Genomic DNA, 18965 nt, shown 5'->3' with positions numbered 1-18965 from the left:
CTACATGCTTCCTCTTGCCAGTTTCCATTGTTCACTGGCTTAGGGGACTGCCTCTTTTGGTAAACATGCCCAGAGGGAATCCATAGCTGGGTGTCCCACTATCTACACCACAGCCAAGTTCTGTCTGACTGCTGCATCAGAAAGTAAGCTTGATTCCCAGGCATTTGCATGTTAAGCCTTTCTGATCCCTGGGACTGGGCAGGCATGGAGAAGGGCAGAGGCAAAGGGAAGGGTCTGCCATTACCTCTGTGTCTCTTTTTTGATGTTGATGGACGCTTATTTTATCCATTTACTTATACATGGTGCTGAGAATTGAACCCAATGCCTCACACATGGTAAGCAAACACTCTACCACCGAGCTACAGCTACAGCCCCTGCCATTACGTCTTGTCTGATTTTCCATAAGCTAAGCCCATGCCCATTTAGCTTCTGTGGTGCTGTTGTACAGCAGCAGTGACTGATGCATCCATATATTCTGGGGGTTCTCCCTCCCACCCAGAGGCTATGTGAGGCATCCCACCCCAAGGTTTCAGGGCAATCTGACTCCATCCAGTTGAGAGCAGTCCACCAGCATTTCTGGGTGGCCGGCCAGCCTTACCTCAGCATGGACTGCGGTTCTGCCTAAGAGTGGTCTCTGACATGGCAGCTTCTGGAGAGAGAGTTTTCCTACGCACAGGGACAAAACCTATTGAGCCTGAGGCAGACAAGAACAATATACCTTGGCAAAAGGTTGATCAAATTTGTAAGAGCAAATGAATGCATAGCCATTTTTGGTCCAAATTAATGGTTTTATTTACATCTTTAACACTAGCAGAGGAGTCCAAAACAGACTGATGTCCATTGATACAGTTTAAATGTAACAAAGAAAGAGCTGAACTATGTACAGTGAGGAAAGGTACTTTTCCCCACACCAGTCTTTTCCTAATTAGCAGTTTCTCATTAGTAGAAACTAAAGACACTTTTTTCGCAATTTAATTTAGGATGAAGTAATGCAACTCTTATAATTCATCACATAAGTTGTCTTGTAAGGATAAAATACAAAAAAATCTTAAATGTGTGTCACCACACCTATGGGTTGACAGCTTCGCAGTCACCTTGGCCCTTGAAGTCTGATGTCATTACAACCTAACAAGAGCACTTCCATGAGGCCCAGAGGGGACTTCATGGCCATGATGTCCAGGAGGCAGGCATGCAGCACTATAATGAGCACAGAAGCTACATCCTCTTTCAACTCCATAAGGAAAATCATGACTCTTATTCAAATTAATTGGAAGTGAGCCAGGTGGCAGAGAAGTCAGTGAAGAATGAAACCTTTCTTTCACACAGAAGAGGGGGCACTCCTTCAGCCCTGTCTAAAGTGAACTCTGTGCAGAGTCCCTGCTCCTTCAGAAGAGTGCACTGAAGGTCAGTTATTGCTAGCAAAGCCAGAAAGGCCCCTTTCCCACCAGGAAGGTGTTTCACATGGAAAGGCTGTTGGCTTGGCTTGAAGCCCTCTGAAGGAGGTGTGACAGCAGAGGCTGGCCTGTACTGCACATGAGGCCTCTCCCCTGCTAGCCATCCCCAGTGTCTCAGGGGCAGTCTGGGTCACCTTGTTGCCAAGGCTCCCATACACCTATGCAGCAGAGGTTGTCATCAGGCCCTTGCAGAGAAAGAGCCACCACCATGCTCTGCCAACAACCTTTAGAGCTGTCAAAAGCCCAAAGAATCACAGCCTAGCTGGCCAGAACAGCTTCTGAAATGTTGCCTGTGGGGGAAGGTGAGAAGCCAAGTCAGGGCCAGGGCCAGGGCCAGTGGGCCAATGTCTTTGAAATAGGGGTGTCAGCGACGTGGGCAAAAGCATGGAAGTGAGCAGCTGATAAGGCCACAGTTACTGCCACCACCTCCTGGTATCTACACTGGGCAGACATAGGCAGTAGGAACTGAGGAACTGAGGACTGGAGAGCAGGTGCCAACACAGGACAGATTTTATCAGAAAAGAGAGGACACCCAAATACGTGCCTGCCCTATTGACCTCGAATGTCCTGTGCCAGGTGGAGAACTTTGGAGCACGGGTGAGGTTCCTGAGAACAGTTGGTAAGCAGAGACAGAATGGGATGGGCACTGCTCCACAGGCGACATTAGGGCTCTGAGGAGAACAGTGCTACATCTCCTGGTCTGCTATAAAGTAGTAAAGGACGGGCTTTATTGCACTTTCGTTCTTAGGAAACAGGGGATTGCCCTGCAGAGGTTCTTGATTCGCAGAAAACACTGCAGATAAAGACAAGGTGCAGGCAGAATCACCAGTCACCTCTGACCCTCAAGGTGGGGGGTGGAGGGTGGGGGGAGAGGAGGGTCCAGTAGTTGGGCTTCCCAGGGGGCCACTGCTGCACCTAGAACCCTTGGGCAGAGTAGACTGTGTCTGGCTTGGTTACTGTGTGGTAGACAGACTGGTTAACTGACAGGTACCCAGGAAGGTTGTGTGCCTGGGAGAGATAGGGCAAGCTTTCCAAACAGGGAAACTTCTTGGCAAATGTAGGCCCAGAAAAGCTGGAACCACAATTATCAACTCCAATGTCCTGACTCTTTCTCCTACTCTGGAATGAAACTACCCCAGAGGAGCAAAGATAAGGAGCCAGATGGGGAGGGCCCCTGGTCCAGCTCCAGAGCATCAGATGAGATTACAAAAGGATCTAAGGGCAAGGGGGTTAGAAACAAAAGAGAAGTTTACATATCAGATGTTGGTTTTGAAACAGTCTTTTTGAGCTCAGGAAATTGAAGGCAGATACCATGTGAAGAGCCCAGCCGGGCTGTCTGTCCATCCGTCTCTCCTGAATAGCTCTGAAACTTCATATATAAATGGGGTGGTACCGTTTGTGGTTGATCTTTTTCCTACAAGTTGGGCAAGTATTAGCATTCTTTAGGGAATCACGGAGGCACTGGCTACAGAAGACGTGGCCACACTCTGTAGAGACAATGAGACGTCCATTCTGCACAATCTGGAAGACATCAAGTAACAGCCTTTGAGTTTGCTCTTGTCCCAAAGAACCCCACCCCACCCAGAGCAGAGAAGATCAGTCAGAGGGAAGAAGGGTAGCATGCAGCAGAAAAAGCAATAGTAGTCTGCAGAGCCAGTCTCAGTCTGATGAGTAAGTGTGGCCTCTGGAAAAGATGGCAGGAGCCTAGGTTTCCCAGCCGCAGCAGCAATATGAGGAGGTTATGAGGGATTTCAGCACTGTTTGGTTACCCAGCCAGGATAAAGGACACAAAAACTGTCACTTTGCACCAAAGCCCAGGGCACACTGGGGGCTAAAGCTGAAGCATGCAGGGCCCAAAAGAAACAAGTACACCCTTTTTATATGCAGATCTGCAACAGGCCATGTGCCAGCCCAGGTGGGGCTGCAGGCAAGTGTTAAATCCCACCTAAGGAGCAGATCCTGCCTCACCTAGCTCTTTCAGTGACAGTTTAGACACTGAAGAGAGAAGAAATAACCTGGTTACTTACCTCTGAGTATCCGTCCATGCAGATGGGACAACTGACAGTACCAGAGGGCCTAAAATCACAGGGCTTTCCATCAGTTTTTCAGTAAATTCAAACATTTGATTACCTGCATGTAAGTTGCCTGTAACCCCTAAAAGGCCTTTCCTTCAGCTTCCACTAACTCTGCCTTAGCACAGGCAACCAAGAGACTTTCAGGAATGCCAACGGCCTAAGTGGGTATGGTGGCATGGCCATGAGAAGGAGAGAGGAGAGACTGAGCAAGAGAAGGTGCAGACAACCTCAGTTGCCCTGCTCTCCCCCACCCACAGCATTCCCACTGCTGGTGGCTGGCACAGCCCCGTCACTGCAGAAATAGTCGAGCCCAGCCCTGGATTCAGTTCCAATTGCACCTAGCCGCTGAGCAGCCATTTGAATGCGCCCTTCTGGAGCTAAGTGCTCACAGTGGCATAAAAAGACAGTAGTACTTCTAGCCCCTGGCCTCCACACAGCAGCACCAGGGCACACGGGTACCTGAGTCCTGTGGCCCCCTCGTCCCTGGCGTTTCTGGGTGTGGGGGTGGTCACATACACATCTCTGTCCCTGGACAACTCCTCGTCATCACTGCTCACCACGCAGCTGTCGGCATGGTCTTGGCGTAGCCTCCTTGCGTTCCTTCTTGGCCTCCTCCTTTCTAAGGTGAGAGTCACATTTTTAGGGTAAATGTTTCCCACTGGCACTATCCTCACCACCCGACCCAGGGGCTTCAAAAGAACCTCCCCGCTGGGACTCCCAGACAGAAAATGTTGCCCTGCCAGTTCCTTCCTAGAAGGCCCTGTGCAGCTCTACAGGCTGCTCTGAGGATATTCTGTCTTCCCAGGATAACGTGTTTGCCGCGGCTGCAGGCTGGTGCCGGAGCTGGGGGGATGTCTTAAGTTGCCAGCTTTCTCCAAGATCCAGTCAGCCCAAGGCAGGACTGCAGCTCAACAGTCGAGGGTGGTTTCTTCAGCAGGGTCAAAGCTCTTCTACTTGGAGATCTCGGGCCCAGAGGACAGCCCAGCAAGGCTGGCAGGCTGAAGTCCTCACCCATGCCAGTTCTCTCTCCAAACCCACAGCAAAAGGAGATGCAATCACTCACCGTCAACAATCTTTTAAAAAGAAGGAGAAAAACAAAAATAATCAGCTTGACTTGAGATGAAACGGACCCATTTTCTGTTTCTGAAGTGAGATCCCTGCAGAAACCTCTGCCAGGCCCAGCCCTCTCCACACAGGGGGAATGTGCACCATCCTAGTCAATCATGGTGTCTCTCCTCCCCTCCAGGCTACCGTTTTCCAACAGCTGAGGAGCTTGACCCTTGTCCTGCCAGATGCCTGGAAGCTGCAGCTTCCTCTTCCCATAATAGGTAGTGCCCAAACCTCATCCAGCCGTCATGCGGACTAAGAGGATGGAACTCAGTACACCATCAGGGACACAGTGCTCAGTAAAGGCATTCAGGACCAACCAAGCCAGTGCCAAATATAGTCTTCACCTGGAGAAGGGTTTGGAGTACTTAATGTCATTAAAAATAACTAAATAAACAGCCGGTGTGTTGCCTGTGTGTGGACCAATGAGTGACACACACTAATCCGACTGTAGTCTTGAGGACTTCAAAAAAGTCAACGACAAACTCTGGCCTGAGGGCTCAACATGCACATGAACTGTCTGAGGCGGGCCAGAGTCCCTGAGGAGGCACCACTTCAGGAAAGCCTGGCTGCCCATGTCTCCAGCAGAGTGTCTAATCCTGCAGTGACTGGAGGGTCTGACACTGAACTGAATTCCTTCAGGAGGGTCTGGATGTAAACAAGGTTGCCTCTGTTAGACACTTCTATGCTACGGAAAGGGCACAATCTCCAGGGGGAGTTGCAATGCCTCAGTTCATGGCTCCTAAAAGGGGCTGTAGTGGGTCTCCTGGACCCAGGTAGGCATGTCTTGGCAGGTCAGGAGTTATTCCTGGACAGCTAGCCAGCAATATGTTCTTCTGGCTTTTTGATACCACGTAAGCAACCATCCCTACACATTCCAATCCATTAAGCCTAATAATAACCAGTGGGGATTCAGGTATAAATAAATAATGGGATCCTGAAAGTCCTGTATGAAGAACTGGACTGTAGATAAAGCACAGGGTTCATGCAGGGTTCCTGCAAGTGCTCCCCTTTCTCCTGGGCCAGTGATAGGTCATGACTAGAGAAACAGGAACAGGTAACCTCATTACCAGTATCATTTTCACCAGAGAAGTGTGGGCTGGCACTATGTGGGCGAAGTCTGGGGAGGGGAGTGCAGAAGAATATTGTGCTGTGGATAGGATGACCTTCGCTTTCTTTAGTACCTACACTGACACTGCCTTCATCTGCCTTTGCCAAGGTGGACCACTGACCAGGAGAGGGCACATTGTGAGGAGAATGACATCCTGATTCCCAGCTTTCAGGATGTAGGAGCTGGGTCTCCCTAGGCTCCCTTGAGTTAGAACCAGCTCACATGTGGGCTATGTCAAACTCAGGGCCAGACCAGACCCCTAGACAGTGTAGTCCCAGGGCGAAGAGTGTCCCCCTCCAACCATGGCTGAAATCAACAGCTAATTCCAAAGATGTTTCAAGAGCCATGGAATGTATCTACCTCCTGGCTGCAGACAACACAGTGCTTGCCTGGCATGGAAGATGGAGGCAAGTGATAGTATCGTGGCATCATAAATGTCTACTTGGGGCTGGGGATGTGGCTCAAGCGGTAGCGTGCTTGCCTGGCATGCGTGGGGTGCTGGGTTCGATCCTCAGCACCACATAAAAATAAAATAAAGATGCTGTGTCCACTGAAAACAAAGCAAAACAAAACAAAAGTCTACTCAAAGAGTGAACAGATGGGTAGAAGTACAAGACAGGCTCTGAAACCTAGGATCTGGATGAGGCCTATAAAGATCCACTTATTCTGAGAAAGGGCCTAGTTAAATCAGTTGCCCAGGCTGGCCTCAGACTTGCAACAATCCTCTTCCTTAGCCTCCCAAGTAGTTGAGATGACAGATGTGTGCCTCCACAACTGGAAAATGCTGTACTTTATAGTCAACAGTTACACACATCATGCAATTACTGATGACTATGATTTGTGACTTCAACAGGAACACCAATCATACTGGTGTTGACAGTAACATTCTAGTGGAATAACTAAGCCATCTCAGCCTTTGTGTAGAATAGCTCCCCCTTTCCTTGAGAAACTTCTGGGCTCCTCTTTCTTGGCTCACCTCACCCCAACCTTAATGGGCATCTCCATGACCTTTATTACACCACATAGACACAGACAGGGCTCTTCCTGTCTGCAAGAAGACAGCTTTGTTTTTGTTTAAAAAACCTTGAGGCTGGGGATGTGGCTCAAGCGGTAGCACACTCGCCTGGCATGTGCAGGGTGCTGGGTTCGATCCTCAGCACCACATAAAAATAAAATAAAGATGTTGTGTCCACCAAAAACTAAAAAAAAAAAAAAAACAAATATTAAAAAAAACAGAGAGGAGGGCTGGGGATATGGCTCAAGCGGTAGCGAGCTCGCCTGGTATGCGTGCGGCCCGGGTTCGATCCTCAGCACCACATACAAACAAAGTTGTTGTGTCTGCCGAATACTAAAAAAATAAATAAATAAATAAAAACCTTGAGGGGCTGGTGTTGTGGCTCAGTGGTAGAGTGCTTGCCCAGCATGCCTGAGGCACTGTGTTTGATTCCTGGCACCAGATAAAAGTAAACAAATAAAAATGAAGATATTGTGTCCATCTACAACTAAAAAAAAGATATTTAAGACAAAACAAAGGGGCTGGGGATATAGCTAAGTTGGTAGAGTGCTTGCCTCTCATGTACAAGGCCCTGGGTTCCCTAGTGCCGCTCCTCCAACCCTGCAAAAAAGCTACAAAAACAAAACAAATCTTCTGAAAAAAATATCTATGTATCTATCTATCTATCTATGCTGCTGAGGATTGACCCCAGTGCCACATGTGCTATGCGAGTGCTCTACCATTGAGCCACAACCCCAGGCTAAGAAGGCCTCTTTTGAGCAGATCCTTTCAATAGCATCTGGTAAATGAAAAAGTCAGGCAGGTTCAGACTACAACATAAACAGCATGACTCATCAAGCACACAGGAGCTGATCAGAAAAACAATTCCAAGAAAATCAATCTGATTTGAAAAGACACTACCTTTTGAAATGTAATGACATTTTCATAACTTCCCCCTCATAGACTCAGTTTTGTAAATAAAGAAGCTAGTCTCCCCTCGGTCGCCGCCTTACTTCTTTAAGACAGAGCATGCTGCAAACACTCACAAGTGTCTGGAAATCTTAATTTACCTGTTGGCCCTGGGTTCAAAATCCCGGGGAGAGTAAAAAGAAAAAAATAAAAAGAAAGAAGAAAAAAAGATGGGGGAGGGAGGAGAAAGAAAAGCCAGGCGTGGTGGCACACACTTGTAATCCCAGTGACTCAAGAGGCTGAGGCCTTAGGCAACTGTCTAAAAAGGGCTGGGGATGTGGCTCAGTGGTAAAGCACTCCTGGGTTGAATCCTCAGTACCAGGGGAAAAGAAAAAGGTGAAAGAAAAGCAATAATTCAGAAGGGATAGCATATATAATTCTCAAAAAATTGAATTTTTTTTTAAAATTCTACTGGGGACCGAACCCAGGGGTGCTTAACCACTCAGCCACATCTCCAGCCTGTTTTATTGAGACAGGGGAGATAGGGTCTTGCTAACTTTGCTTAGGGTCTCACTAAGTTGCTGAGGCTAGCTTTGAACTCATGATCATCCTACTTCAGCCTCCCCAGCTGCTAGGTTACAGGTGGGTGCCACCACCCACAGCTGAACTTGTTCTTGAAAGGCTCACAGAAGAAAACAAAGCCCAGAAGTAGCATGCATATGGAGACTTAAGACAAATCTTAATTAAATTGAAAAGAACCAACATACAGAATGTGTTTCCTAAACATAATGCAGTAACAAAAAGAAAATTCCCATGTTAGAAAGAAATAAAAAATTTTGAGTTAGGTGCAATGATGCACATCTGTAATTCCACCTATTTGGGAGGCTGAGGTAGGAGGTACAAGTTGGAGATCAGCTTGGACAACTCAGCCAAACTCTGTCAAAATAATAAAAAGGGCTGGTGGTATAGCTGAGAGGAGACACTTGCCCCGCAAGCTCCAGATCCTGCCTAAATACCCCAATACTGCCCTAAATAAATAAATAAATTCAATTGAATATAAATACCAGTACCAAAATTTGAAGATGTATCTAAAGAAAATCTATTACATCCAGTTACTGGAAAAGAAGAGATGAAACCAAGCTAATAGAAGAACAACAAAACTAAACTTAAAAAAGATAACCAATGAAATGAGAAAGAATCCACAAAGCTAAAAATTTGGTTCTTTGAAACATCTACTAAAGCTCTGGTGATACCAAACTAATAAGACAAAATACAAATAAAATCTGAAATGAAAAACGAGCCAATATTACAGATGCCACAGAACATAAGACATTATGAAGGAAGTTATATCCAATAAAAGTTAAGATTCTAAGGCTGAGGTTATAGCTCAGTGGGAGACCCTGGATTCCATCCCCAGTGCCCCCCCACAAAATAATATAAAATAAAGGGGCTGGGGTTGTATGTCAGTGGTAGAGTGTTTGCCTTGCATATGTGCGGCCCTGGGTTTGATCCTCAGCACCATGTAAAAATAAATAAATATACATAAAGCTATAAAATAAATAAAAGAAAAGAAAAAAACAAAAAAGAATATTTTAGGATGGAATCAACAAAATTCCAAAAAGGGTAAAACTGATTCAAACTCTAGATTAGATACTTTTACTGTAGAGTTCTATCAAACATCCAAGGAAGGGGCTGGGATGTGGCTCAAGCGGTAGTGCAGTCGCCTGGCATGCGTGCGGCCCGGGTTCGATCCTCAGCACCACATACAAACAAATATGTTGTGTCTGCCGAAAACTAAAAAAAAATAAATAAATATTAAAAAAAAAAAAAACAAACATCCAAGGAAGAAGTAATTCCAGTCTTTTGAAATCTTCTAGAACAGGAAAAAGGGATACTTCCCCCCAGTTCACTTATGGGACAGCAACATGGATACCAAAACCCTCTAGAGAATGTGTACAAAAGAAAATTGCAGACCAACCAATCTTATTCAGGAACATAGATCAGACATAAAATATCAGCAAACTGGATCTCCTCTTTTCTCTCTCTCTCACACACACACACATACACACAGTAAGTTTCATGCTAGAAATCAATGCAATTCTCCATCAACACATGAAGGGGGAAATAATTTTAACAGAAGATTATTAAAATTCTACACTTTCATGTTTGAATGAATCATGTTTGATTCATGTTGATTCATGTTTGATTCATGTTGAACACTTGTAACCAAATAGAAAACAGTAATTTCAATAGAATAAATGCTGTACACACACAAAAATCCTCAATACTGCCCTAAATACAATTGAATATAAATACCAATACCACAAAGATTTATTTAAATGATGAAAGTTTGAAAGGATTTTCTCAGATTTGGAATGAGACAAGAATGTCCACAACCATCACTATTTCTATGTTTAGCTAATGTTGGAGTTTTTTTAGCCAGTACATTAAGGCAAGAAAAAGAAAATGTTAAAGACTCAAAACTTGGGGCTGCTGGTGTAGCTTAGTAGAAGAGCACCTGCCTAGCGTATGTGAGGCACTGGGTTTTATCCTCAGCACCATATAAAAATAAATAAAATAATAAAGGTATTGTGTCCATCTACAACTAAATAAATATATGTGTATAAAAAATCTACACACACACATATATAAAGAATCAAAACTTGTGTTTAGATAAGCAGCCAAAAGATTTGCAAATTATTGAGTTATTAGACTAAAAAAAAGGAAAAATTAGCTGGACACAGTGACACACACCTATAATCCCAGTGGCTTGGGAGGCTGAGGCAGGAGAATTTTGAGTTCAAAGTCAGCCTCAACAATTCAGCAAGACACTGTCACTAAATAAAATATTAAAAGGGATGGGGAGGGGCTGGGGTTGAGGTTCAGTGGTAGAGCGTTCTCCTTGCACGCGCAAGGCCCTGGGTTCAATCCTCAGCACCACATACAAAGAATAAATAGTTTAAAAAATTGTTTTTAAAAAAGTACACTTAAAAAAGGGGGGGATGGGATGTGGCTCAATGATTAAATCCCCTGGGTTCAAACCCCAGTACCCCTCCCACCAAAAAAAAGCAACACAACAGATAAAATCAAATACATGTTTTTACATCAGTGTACAAATAAAATGAAAATTTAATATACGATTTTAACAGAACCCTAAAATATTATATATAAAGACCTTCACATTAAACCACACGCAAAAATCAATTCATGTAGATTAAAATCTAAATGTGAAAAGCAAAACGACCAACTTTTGGAATATAGAAACATCTTTTTTTGATATGGGGTAGAAGATTTACTCAACATATGGATAACTCAACTATTAATAGACTGTAATAAATAGACACAGAGAGAAAGAGGGGTAAGCCTCTGAGGGGAAGTTAGGAAATCCATGAATAATGGCAGGTTCATGTTAGAAAGACTATAAAAATGAGGAGGAAAATAGATACACTCTTGAAAGGGGGGGGGGGCAAAGGAATTGATTGGTTTTGTTCTAGTTCAGTTTCTTCAGTTTTTCTTTTCTTTTGTGCTGCTGGGGATGGAACCCAGGGCCTTATGCAGACTAAGTAAGCACTCCCCCACTGAGCTAATTCCTAACCTGTGGGCTATTTTTAAAGTTTATATACAATAGGTATGTAAAAAAGCTATAAAACAAAGTTTCAAAAGGCAGTAATTATACAAATGAGAAAAACAATCTACAAACATGAAAAGGATTTCAATTCCAATTAAATCAGAAAAACACAACTAAAAAAAATATGGGAAACGACAATTGGCCAAAACATGGGCTATAAAAGTAGTGGTGAGATGGTGAACAATAGAATCTCAAACACAGGTGTAAGTGTAATCTGGTACTACCTCTGGAAACCAGTTTGACATCTAGCAAAAATCAGGTATTCATACCCTGGAACACAAGGACGATGGCATTTTTTTGTGTTATGCAATGCCAAAAATAAAGTTGAACTTTTTTAAAAAAAATATTTATTTTTTAGTTTTTTTAGGTGGACAGAATGTCTTATTTCATTTTTTTTTTTTAGAGAATTTTTTAAAAATATTAATTTATTTTTTAGTTTTCGGCAGACACATCTTTGTTTGTATGTGGTGCTGAGGATCGAACCCGGGCCGCATGCCTGGCGAGCACCCTACCGCTTGAGCCACATCCCCAGTCCTCTTTATTTCATTTTTATGTGGTGCTGAGAATCGAACCCAGTGCCTCATGCATGCTAGGTGAGCGCGCTACCACTTGAGCCACGTCCCCAGCCCAAAGTTGAACTTTTTGAGAAACCATCAAAGCAGAGACATACAAAATGTGTCATTTTTCATTTCTCCTGACTATGGGGTCTCTGGATTCCTTCAAAAGCTGGAAAAACAGAGTTGGTTTGCAGTTTCTAGTATCAAGAGGACCATGGATGATTTTTGAAAGCTGCCCTTGGATCCTGGGGTTCAGGAATTCCTATCCTAGAGATACATAACTATTCCTAGGCTAAACCAGTTACATTTAACCTATTCCAATAGATTCTGTCGAATTTGCTAAGATCATCCCAATTTTGGAATACATAACACTTATCCATTTCACACTCCTGTAGGCAGAGTCAAAGGTTGCCCTGAACACATTCACCCAACAGATAGATGCCCATTGTCTGGAGTTCCTATAATTAGGTTTCCCTAGTAGCTGTGCTTAGTGTAGAATTTTTAACTTGGAGTTCTTCTATAATTTCAGCATACACTACAAATAAATTTGCAATTTGGATTTATTAAAAATCAACAAGTGAAGAATGACTAGGAACAGAAGGGCCAGCCAGGCATGGTGGTACATACTTGTAATACCAGCAAGCAGGAGGGTTACAACTTCCAGGGCAGCTGGGCAACTTAGTGAGGCTCTTTCTCAAAATAAAATAAAGAGTTGGGATGTAGGTCAGTGGTAGAGGCTCTTGGTTCAATTCCCAGAACCAGGAAAAAGAAAAGAAAAAGGAAAGGTAGGGTTGCAGAGCACAAAACAATTCTTTTACAGCTGGGACCAGGAGGTGGCATGAGAAAAACCTTTAGTTAAGAGGCCAGTAAGACAACACTGTCACCCTCTTCTCTACAGCCTGCCTCTGGTCATCCAGTCACTCCCAGAACAGCTCCCCTCACTCCACTGTGAAGGATTCCAAAAGCTTAACTGGGAGTGGGGATGGCCAGAGTAAGGAGCCCCGGGTAGCAAGAGCAGTCATCAAGCAAAACAAAGGTACGGCAGAGGAAATGAAATAGAAACCAACCAGTATCTTCTTGGGGACAGAATCCTAGCTCTCTCCTCAGGCCTGGGGGAGAATAGACCAGGCACACTGCAAGTGAACTTTTGGGTATTCAAGGGAACAAAAATAAATAAACAAAAATAAATTGAGGACATGGTTCAGCCTTCCAGTATTAGCAGCAAGGCACTATAGCTTCAGGCAACATGCCAAATTATGCTCCTCCCCAAGAATCATCATTGAGGCTGAATATACCCACATACCTCAGAAACCCACAGGTGGGAGAGGGCCACTTGGAGCCACACCAGCTCCTGCTATCTCAGATAGATCTAGCACATCTCCACTTCGAGCCAAAGCTCCTGGGGTCTACCCATGACCTTGCAGGATGCAGGGGTTATAACAACAGGACAGCCCAGTGGTACCAAGACCAAACTCTACATCTATAAAGGCAGCTCCCTACTCTCAGCCTTTTCTTTTCTGAAATCTTGAAGCTTCTTAGTGTGACTCAATTATAAAGTTCCACAAGTCGGGAAGCAATGCCTTGTGATATACCTGTTGTGACGGTGTGGAATCAGCCACCCAGGATATTTCTCAAACCAGTGGACCCCAGGGCCAAGGGAAATCCGTTACTAGCACTCCACACCTAGATCACACAGCACTCATGGGCAGTACTTTCCACACACCTGCTCAATGTGCTGCTGCTTCCACTTTACAAATTGCAGTCTTGGCACACAGTATCAGAGGCCTTAGTGACATGCTGGAGAAAAGCAAATCTCCCCTTAGGATGCTGGACAGTGGGCTGACCAGACCCCCACGCAGGTGTGTACCAGGGACAAGTCTACCAGAACTAATTTCTAAAGTCCTCTGACCAAACCTGGCCTCTCTCTGTACATGTGGGATATGCACATTCTCTGCCAGTCTGTAACTATGCTGTGGGAACAGGGCACAGCTGGCCTCACAGGCTCCACCCCCAGAGTCAGGACAGAGTCAAGGCTTCAGGTGGTCAGGCAGGACACTTACTTCCCCTGTGACCTTGTTAACTGGCAACTGCTTCTGAAACTTGAGATATTTCCCAGTGACAGTGCCGAGCTCACACTGACTAGGTACCACACTAGATTCCAGGAACTTGAATATGGGATTCTTTTAGTTTCACAATCCTCTACTGACATGGGCAAGAATATCCCCATTTTATGGATGAAGCAAATAAGGCCAAGCAACATATACAAGGTCACAAAGCTGGGGTAAACTGTGGAATGAGGGACTGAAGACATGTGGGACCTTGAGATTCTCCCCAAATGGCTTCTGTGTCCAGCTGTGGCAAGGTTAAGGGCCACACAACCCTACCAATTTTTTTTTTTCAGTGCCAGGGATCACAGGCGCTAGGCAGGTGCTCTACTACTGAGCTATAGTTTCTACCCACAGCCATGCTCCAGAGGAAACAAAGCCATAACAGATGATTTTCCTCAAGTAGTTTTCCTTCTGGGGCCCAGTCACTGAATGTAACCAAGGTCTTCAGGTGCCAGTGCAGGCCAAGAAATGGCCAATCTCACTCCCACACACTTACCACAATAGAGTCATTGTGAGTCAGGTCCACCACCACAGGCTCTAAAGATTCACAGGTGAGGTCCACGATTTCATCTCCAGCTTCAAAACAAAGCATTTCAACAGGTGTTAGGAGGAAAGAAAGGCTGTAAACCAACCCCCCAGCCCAATTAATATGGTAACGAACATGGCATTGGCTTATACTGATCTAAAATATTCCTTTCCTACACAAAGCGCCAATTCCTTTCTGTAATAACAGCCAAAAAATATACTTCTAGCATTTTGCCAAGTGGGGTGTCACCCGCCTGCCATGCCTAGTAAAGCTTCAGCAGTGAAGGAGATGCTTCTCTCCTCACTCCTCCCAAGCTGGGCGGAGAATAAGGTGCCGTCTGTCAACCCCAACACGCCAAACTGGATTGGGCCAGTTATGCAGCTTGCCTTCTGACCCCTAGCACATATGGGGGATGTGTGTATGATGTACAGAACTAAGTAGGAAGGACACGAACCCAACAGCAGTTACTAGCAGTTATATTTAGCAGGTAGGAACAAGGGGCAGAGTACCCCCTCCATTTATACAAAAAAAAAAAAAAAAAAAAACATTAGCTATCCTTGTAGCCTAANCTTACAACCATTTGTTTCCAATTACCATCAGCAGTAAAGAGTGTGAGGTAAAGATTCTATTCCCTGAGGCTTGGGTTGTGGCTCAGCTGTAGAGCACTCGCCTAGCATGTACAAGGCCCTGGGATCAATACTCAGCACCACATAAAAACATATTAAAAAAAAAAAAAGATTTTATTCCCACCCCAGTATTGGCGATGAATCCAGGGGTGTTTTACCACTGAGATACACCTGCAGCCCTTTATGTTGAAATAGGATTTTGCTAAGTTGCCAAGGCTGGCCTTAAACTTGCCTCAGACTCCTAAATAGTTGGGATTCCAGGTGTGCACTGCTAGGCCTGGCATGAGGTTAAGACTCCTGCCAGGCAAAGTGGTGCACACCTATAATCCCAGTGGCTTGAGAGGCTGAGGCAGGAGGATCACGAGTTCAAAGCCAGCCTCAACGACTTTGTGAAGCTCTAAGCAACTCAGTGAGACTCTGCCTCTCTACACATGAAAAAGGGCTAGGGATGTGCTTGTCTAGCGTATGTGAGGCACTGGGTTCAGTCCTTAGCACCACTTAAAAAAGTTTCACAAAAATAAAATATAATGTAGCACCATCACACATAGGTATGATGTGTTATAGATAGACAAAGTAATCTGTACAAAAGGATCTCATTCTTTCTTTTTAATTTTTTTTTAGTTATACATGGACACAACATCTTTATTTTGTTTATGTATTTTTATGTGGTGCTGAGGATCAAACCCAGAGCAAGCAAGCGCTCTATCGCTGAGCCACAACCCCAGCCCCTCTTTCTTTTCTTTTTTTTAGTGGAGATTGAACCCAGGGTCCTTTACCACTGAACTATACCTCCAGCCCTTTTTGTTTTAATTTGAGACAGGGTCTGGCTAAGTTGCTGAGGCTGACTTTGAACTTGTGGTCCTCTGCCATCACTAACAGGATATTCTAACAACTAATTCTCATATAGTGCTCTCTGTCAGAGTCCCAAGTTCTATGGTACTGACTGATTCTGTGGGTGAAGTCTGTTTCAGGCACTAGCGTCATCCCTGAAGGCTGGCAGGAGCAGTGCTGGGTGCCGACCAGATGCATCCCGTGTGCTCCTGTACCACACCATGCCTTCTCTACCCCAGCACACCATGCTGTGGGATGCCTGGCAACTTACCAGTTTCCACGAGTTCTATGGGTTCTGCTTCCAAGGAAATCTCAGGGGTGGAAGCTGCCTCCCGAGTTCGCTTCTGGGCTTGTCTAGAATTTACAGTTCCACCACGACGCTTTCTCTGTGGGTATCAAGGGGGAAAAACAAATAGTCCCATGAGTGCTAGACAGACAAGAAGAACTGAAGTCAACACAGGATGGGTCAATTTAGGAGTGTGTAGATGTGAGGTTGGAGTGGATTTTAAAACTTGGGATTTGAGAATACTGACTGCCTACAGAGAGGAGTCATCCAAAACATGAATAGAATTTTTTTTTCCTCTTTGTAGTGGATAGGTAAACACTCTACCACTGAGCTACATACACCCCCAGTTCCTTGTTTTCTTAGCATAAAAAACTTGTTTCCAGAGTTTCACTTCTTTCTTTTTTCTTTTGGCAGTGCTGGCTATTGAACCTAGGGCCTGGCAAGTGCTAGGCAAGAAAGAGTTCTACACTTTAGCCGTATGCCCCCCTCCCTGCCCTTTCAGTTTGTATCCACTGTGGAAAGCTAGACTTTCTTTGGAAATATGACTTCTAACACAGGCACTCTGTTGCCTACCAACACAGACATTTCCCACCTTCCTTCACTATATTGGGCTGTAGTTTCTGACCCAGCTGGCCTCAAAGGACAATCTGAGAAAATAACCTCCTACAGTCTTCTTCGGCTTCAGGGGACAGACCTCCTACAGAGACTGTCAATGTTTATCCTGCCCCACACCACTCTAACCAGTCTTTGCTCTACAGGCTCAAATCCCCTCTACCCTGTTGTGCTTCTCACTGCCACTGGGCCTGCTGTCCTTCATACTGAGCCATCTGGGGCACTTTTTCACTACTAAGTCTGAAGTTCCTCACCAGTCCTAGCTTTGCAGAGCTGCTGTGAGGACTAAATGACATGAGAACTGTATGATCTCAATCCTGTATGCCTTTCCAGAGGAATTCAACCTCAGAAAATTCAAGAAGGACCTTATATTAAAGCTGAGATATGCACAAGACCCAAGAATATCCATCACCCAACCCAACCATGACAGCAGAGATAAGCCTGATTCTATTTGTGTTTTAGCAGATGGTTTAACACCTTCCTTCAGATGTGCAGCCCAGGGCCATCCCCACCATCCCCAGGCAAGCCCAGAGCAGTTCAAATTCCCAATAGTGGCTCTGTGTCTCAAGAAAGCTGCCTTTCCCACTGCAGTTGAACTCTAGCGCCCAGCAGGTCACATGAGCTGTCCTCAAAGTCTCCTTCTTCTGAAGTACCATGTGTTTCCCATCTCACCCACCCAGCTACCTGTACAAAAGCAGCCATGGACAACCTGGCCGCTCATGGCCCCATCCATGCCTTTAACCTTGGCTCTATCCCAGCGTGGTGTGCACTCCTCCCCTTCTTCACCTGACCAACTCCTTCAGTTTTCAAAAACCCATCCTCTACTTCCTCGTAGGCTGGCTGGCTGATTCTCTCTCCTCCACCTCAACTTAGAGCAGGGTTGAGTCAAGGGGTTTGTTATCTCAGGGCAAGCTCAGTACTCCTGGAGCATTTGTGGAGACACATACCCCTCTCTGACCTCCCATTAGTCCTGGTTAAGAATGTACCAGCTGAACTAGTAAAAGCTCAGAGCTTTTGGTGAAAATGAACCAAAATGAACCATCCAATCAACTATAGAAGTTACTCACACTGTAACTTAACCAATGTCTTCACAAGACCTCATAAAGGCCATATTGCTTTGCTTTGTCCTCCCTGTCTGGACAGAGATATGGCCTCAGAGGTAAGGTTTAGAATGTCTATTTCCTTATAGGTAGGCTAGGACAGCAGTCTACAGATAAAGGACCAAGGTGGGAAGTCACTCACCCTTTACAGGGGTAGGGGGGTGGACCTAGAGACTCAGGAAGGGTAGGCTGGGCTGGTTAGAAAGGCATCGAAGGCAAGGACCTAAAGGGCTAGATTACCCGAACAGACCTCATGTCACCCGTTCACTGAAGGAGCTGCCTGTTTAGCCTCACCCTACTCCTAACCACCCTTTAGCTTTACAATGCCATTTGCAGCACCTCTGGGGTCTGGAAAGAGATGATGAGGCTGTTTCACATCTGGTTTATCCCTAAGGAAGTCAGTGCATCTCAGAAAACAGTTCAGAATTTAGATAACATGAGCAACCTTGAGACAGCTTTGTCATCAGGAAGTAAGCAAGGGGACTTTCACAGGCAAACTTCTATTGTGCTCAAGGGACTCCAGGTGACACCTGGGTTATGCTGAACCAGAGCTGCCTCGGAGGTTCGATGAAAGTCTAAACAGTAGTTACAATGACTGATCAACACAGGCCAGTGTACGTAAGAAAACTTCCACTTGATTATTACTGTCAGGTTCATGTTGAACACAAAGAAACAATGTAGAAGGAAAAATAGAAAACTGGGTTGCAAATAACCAAAACACCACAAAGGGCCTTAATATTTCTAGGACACACTGCCAAGAAGGTTTGATGTTTCAGCCAGGCATGGTGGGATAATCTGTCATCCCAACTACTCACTGGAAGGTGGAGACAGGAGGATTACACATTCAAGCCAACCTGGGCAATGTGGTGAGACCCTGTCTCAAAATAAAATTCAAAAAGTTTTTAAAAAGGTATGATGTTTGGGCTTGGGTTGTGGCTCAGCAGTAGAGCATTTGTCTAGTATGTACCAGGCCATGGGTTCGATCCTCAGCACTACATAAAAATAAATACATAAAATAAAGATTAAAAAAAAAAGTATATT

At 45.0% G+C, this 18965-nt stretch overlaps 1 protein-coding gene across 3 annotated transcripts in view; it reads right to left on the bottom strand.

Annotated features, from left to right (window-relative positions):
• Positions 1–767: 767 nt before the first annotated feature.
• Rnf4 (ring finger protein 4) overlaps positions 768–18965 on the bottom strand; it is a 31341-nt gene continuing 13143 nt past the window's right edge. For 2 of the 3 annotated variants that reach the window (XM_015481887.2, XM_015481888.2), the window contains exons 3-8: positions 16198–16312; positions 14440–14519; positions 4593–4602; positions 3989–4148; positions 3482–3530; positions 768–2975 (exon numbers count right to left, since the gene is read on the bottom strand). In XM_015481887.2, the coding sequence (XP_015337373.1) occupies positions 2826–2975; positions 3482–3530; positions 3989–4148; positions 4593–4602; positions 14440–14519; positions 16198–16312 (564 nt within the window). In that variant the 3' untranslated portion in view covers positions 768–2825. The remainder of the gene's footprint in view (positions 2976–3481; positions 3531–3988; positions 4149–4592; positions 4603–14439; positions 14520–16197; positions 16313–18965) is intronic. The other variant, XM_015481889.2, reaches the window with a different exon arrangement.

Source organism: Marmota marmota, unplaced genomic scaffold, assembly GCF_001458135.2.
Source record: "Marmota marmota marmota unplaced genomic scaffold, marMar, whole genome shotgun sequence".
In the NCBI taxonomy this organism is placed as follows: Eukaryota; Metazoa; Chordata; class Mammalia; order Rodentia; family Sciuridae; genus Marmota; species Marmota marmota.
This window is presented reverse-complemented; position numbering and strand designations above follow the sequence as displayed.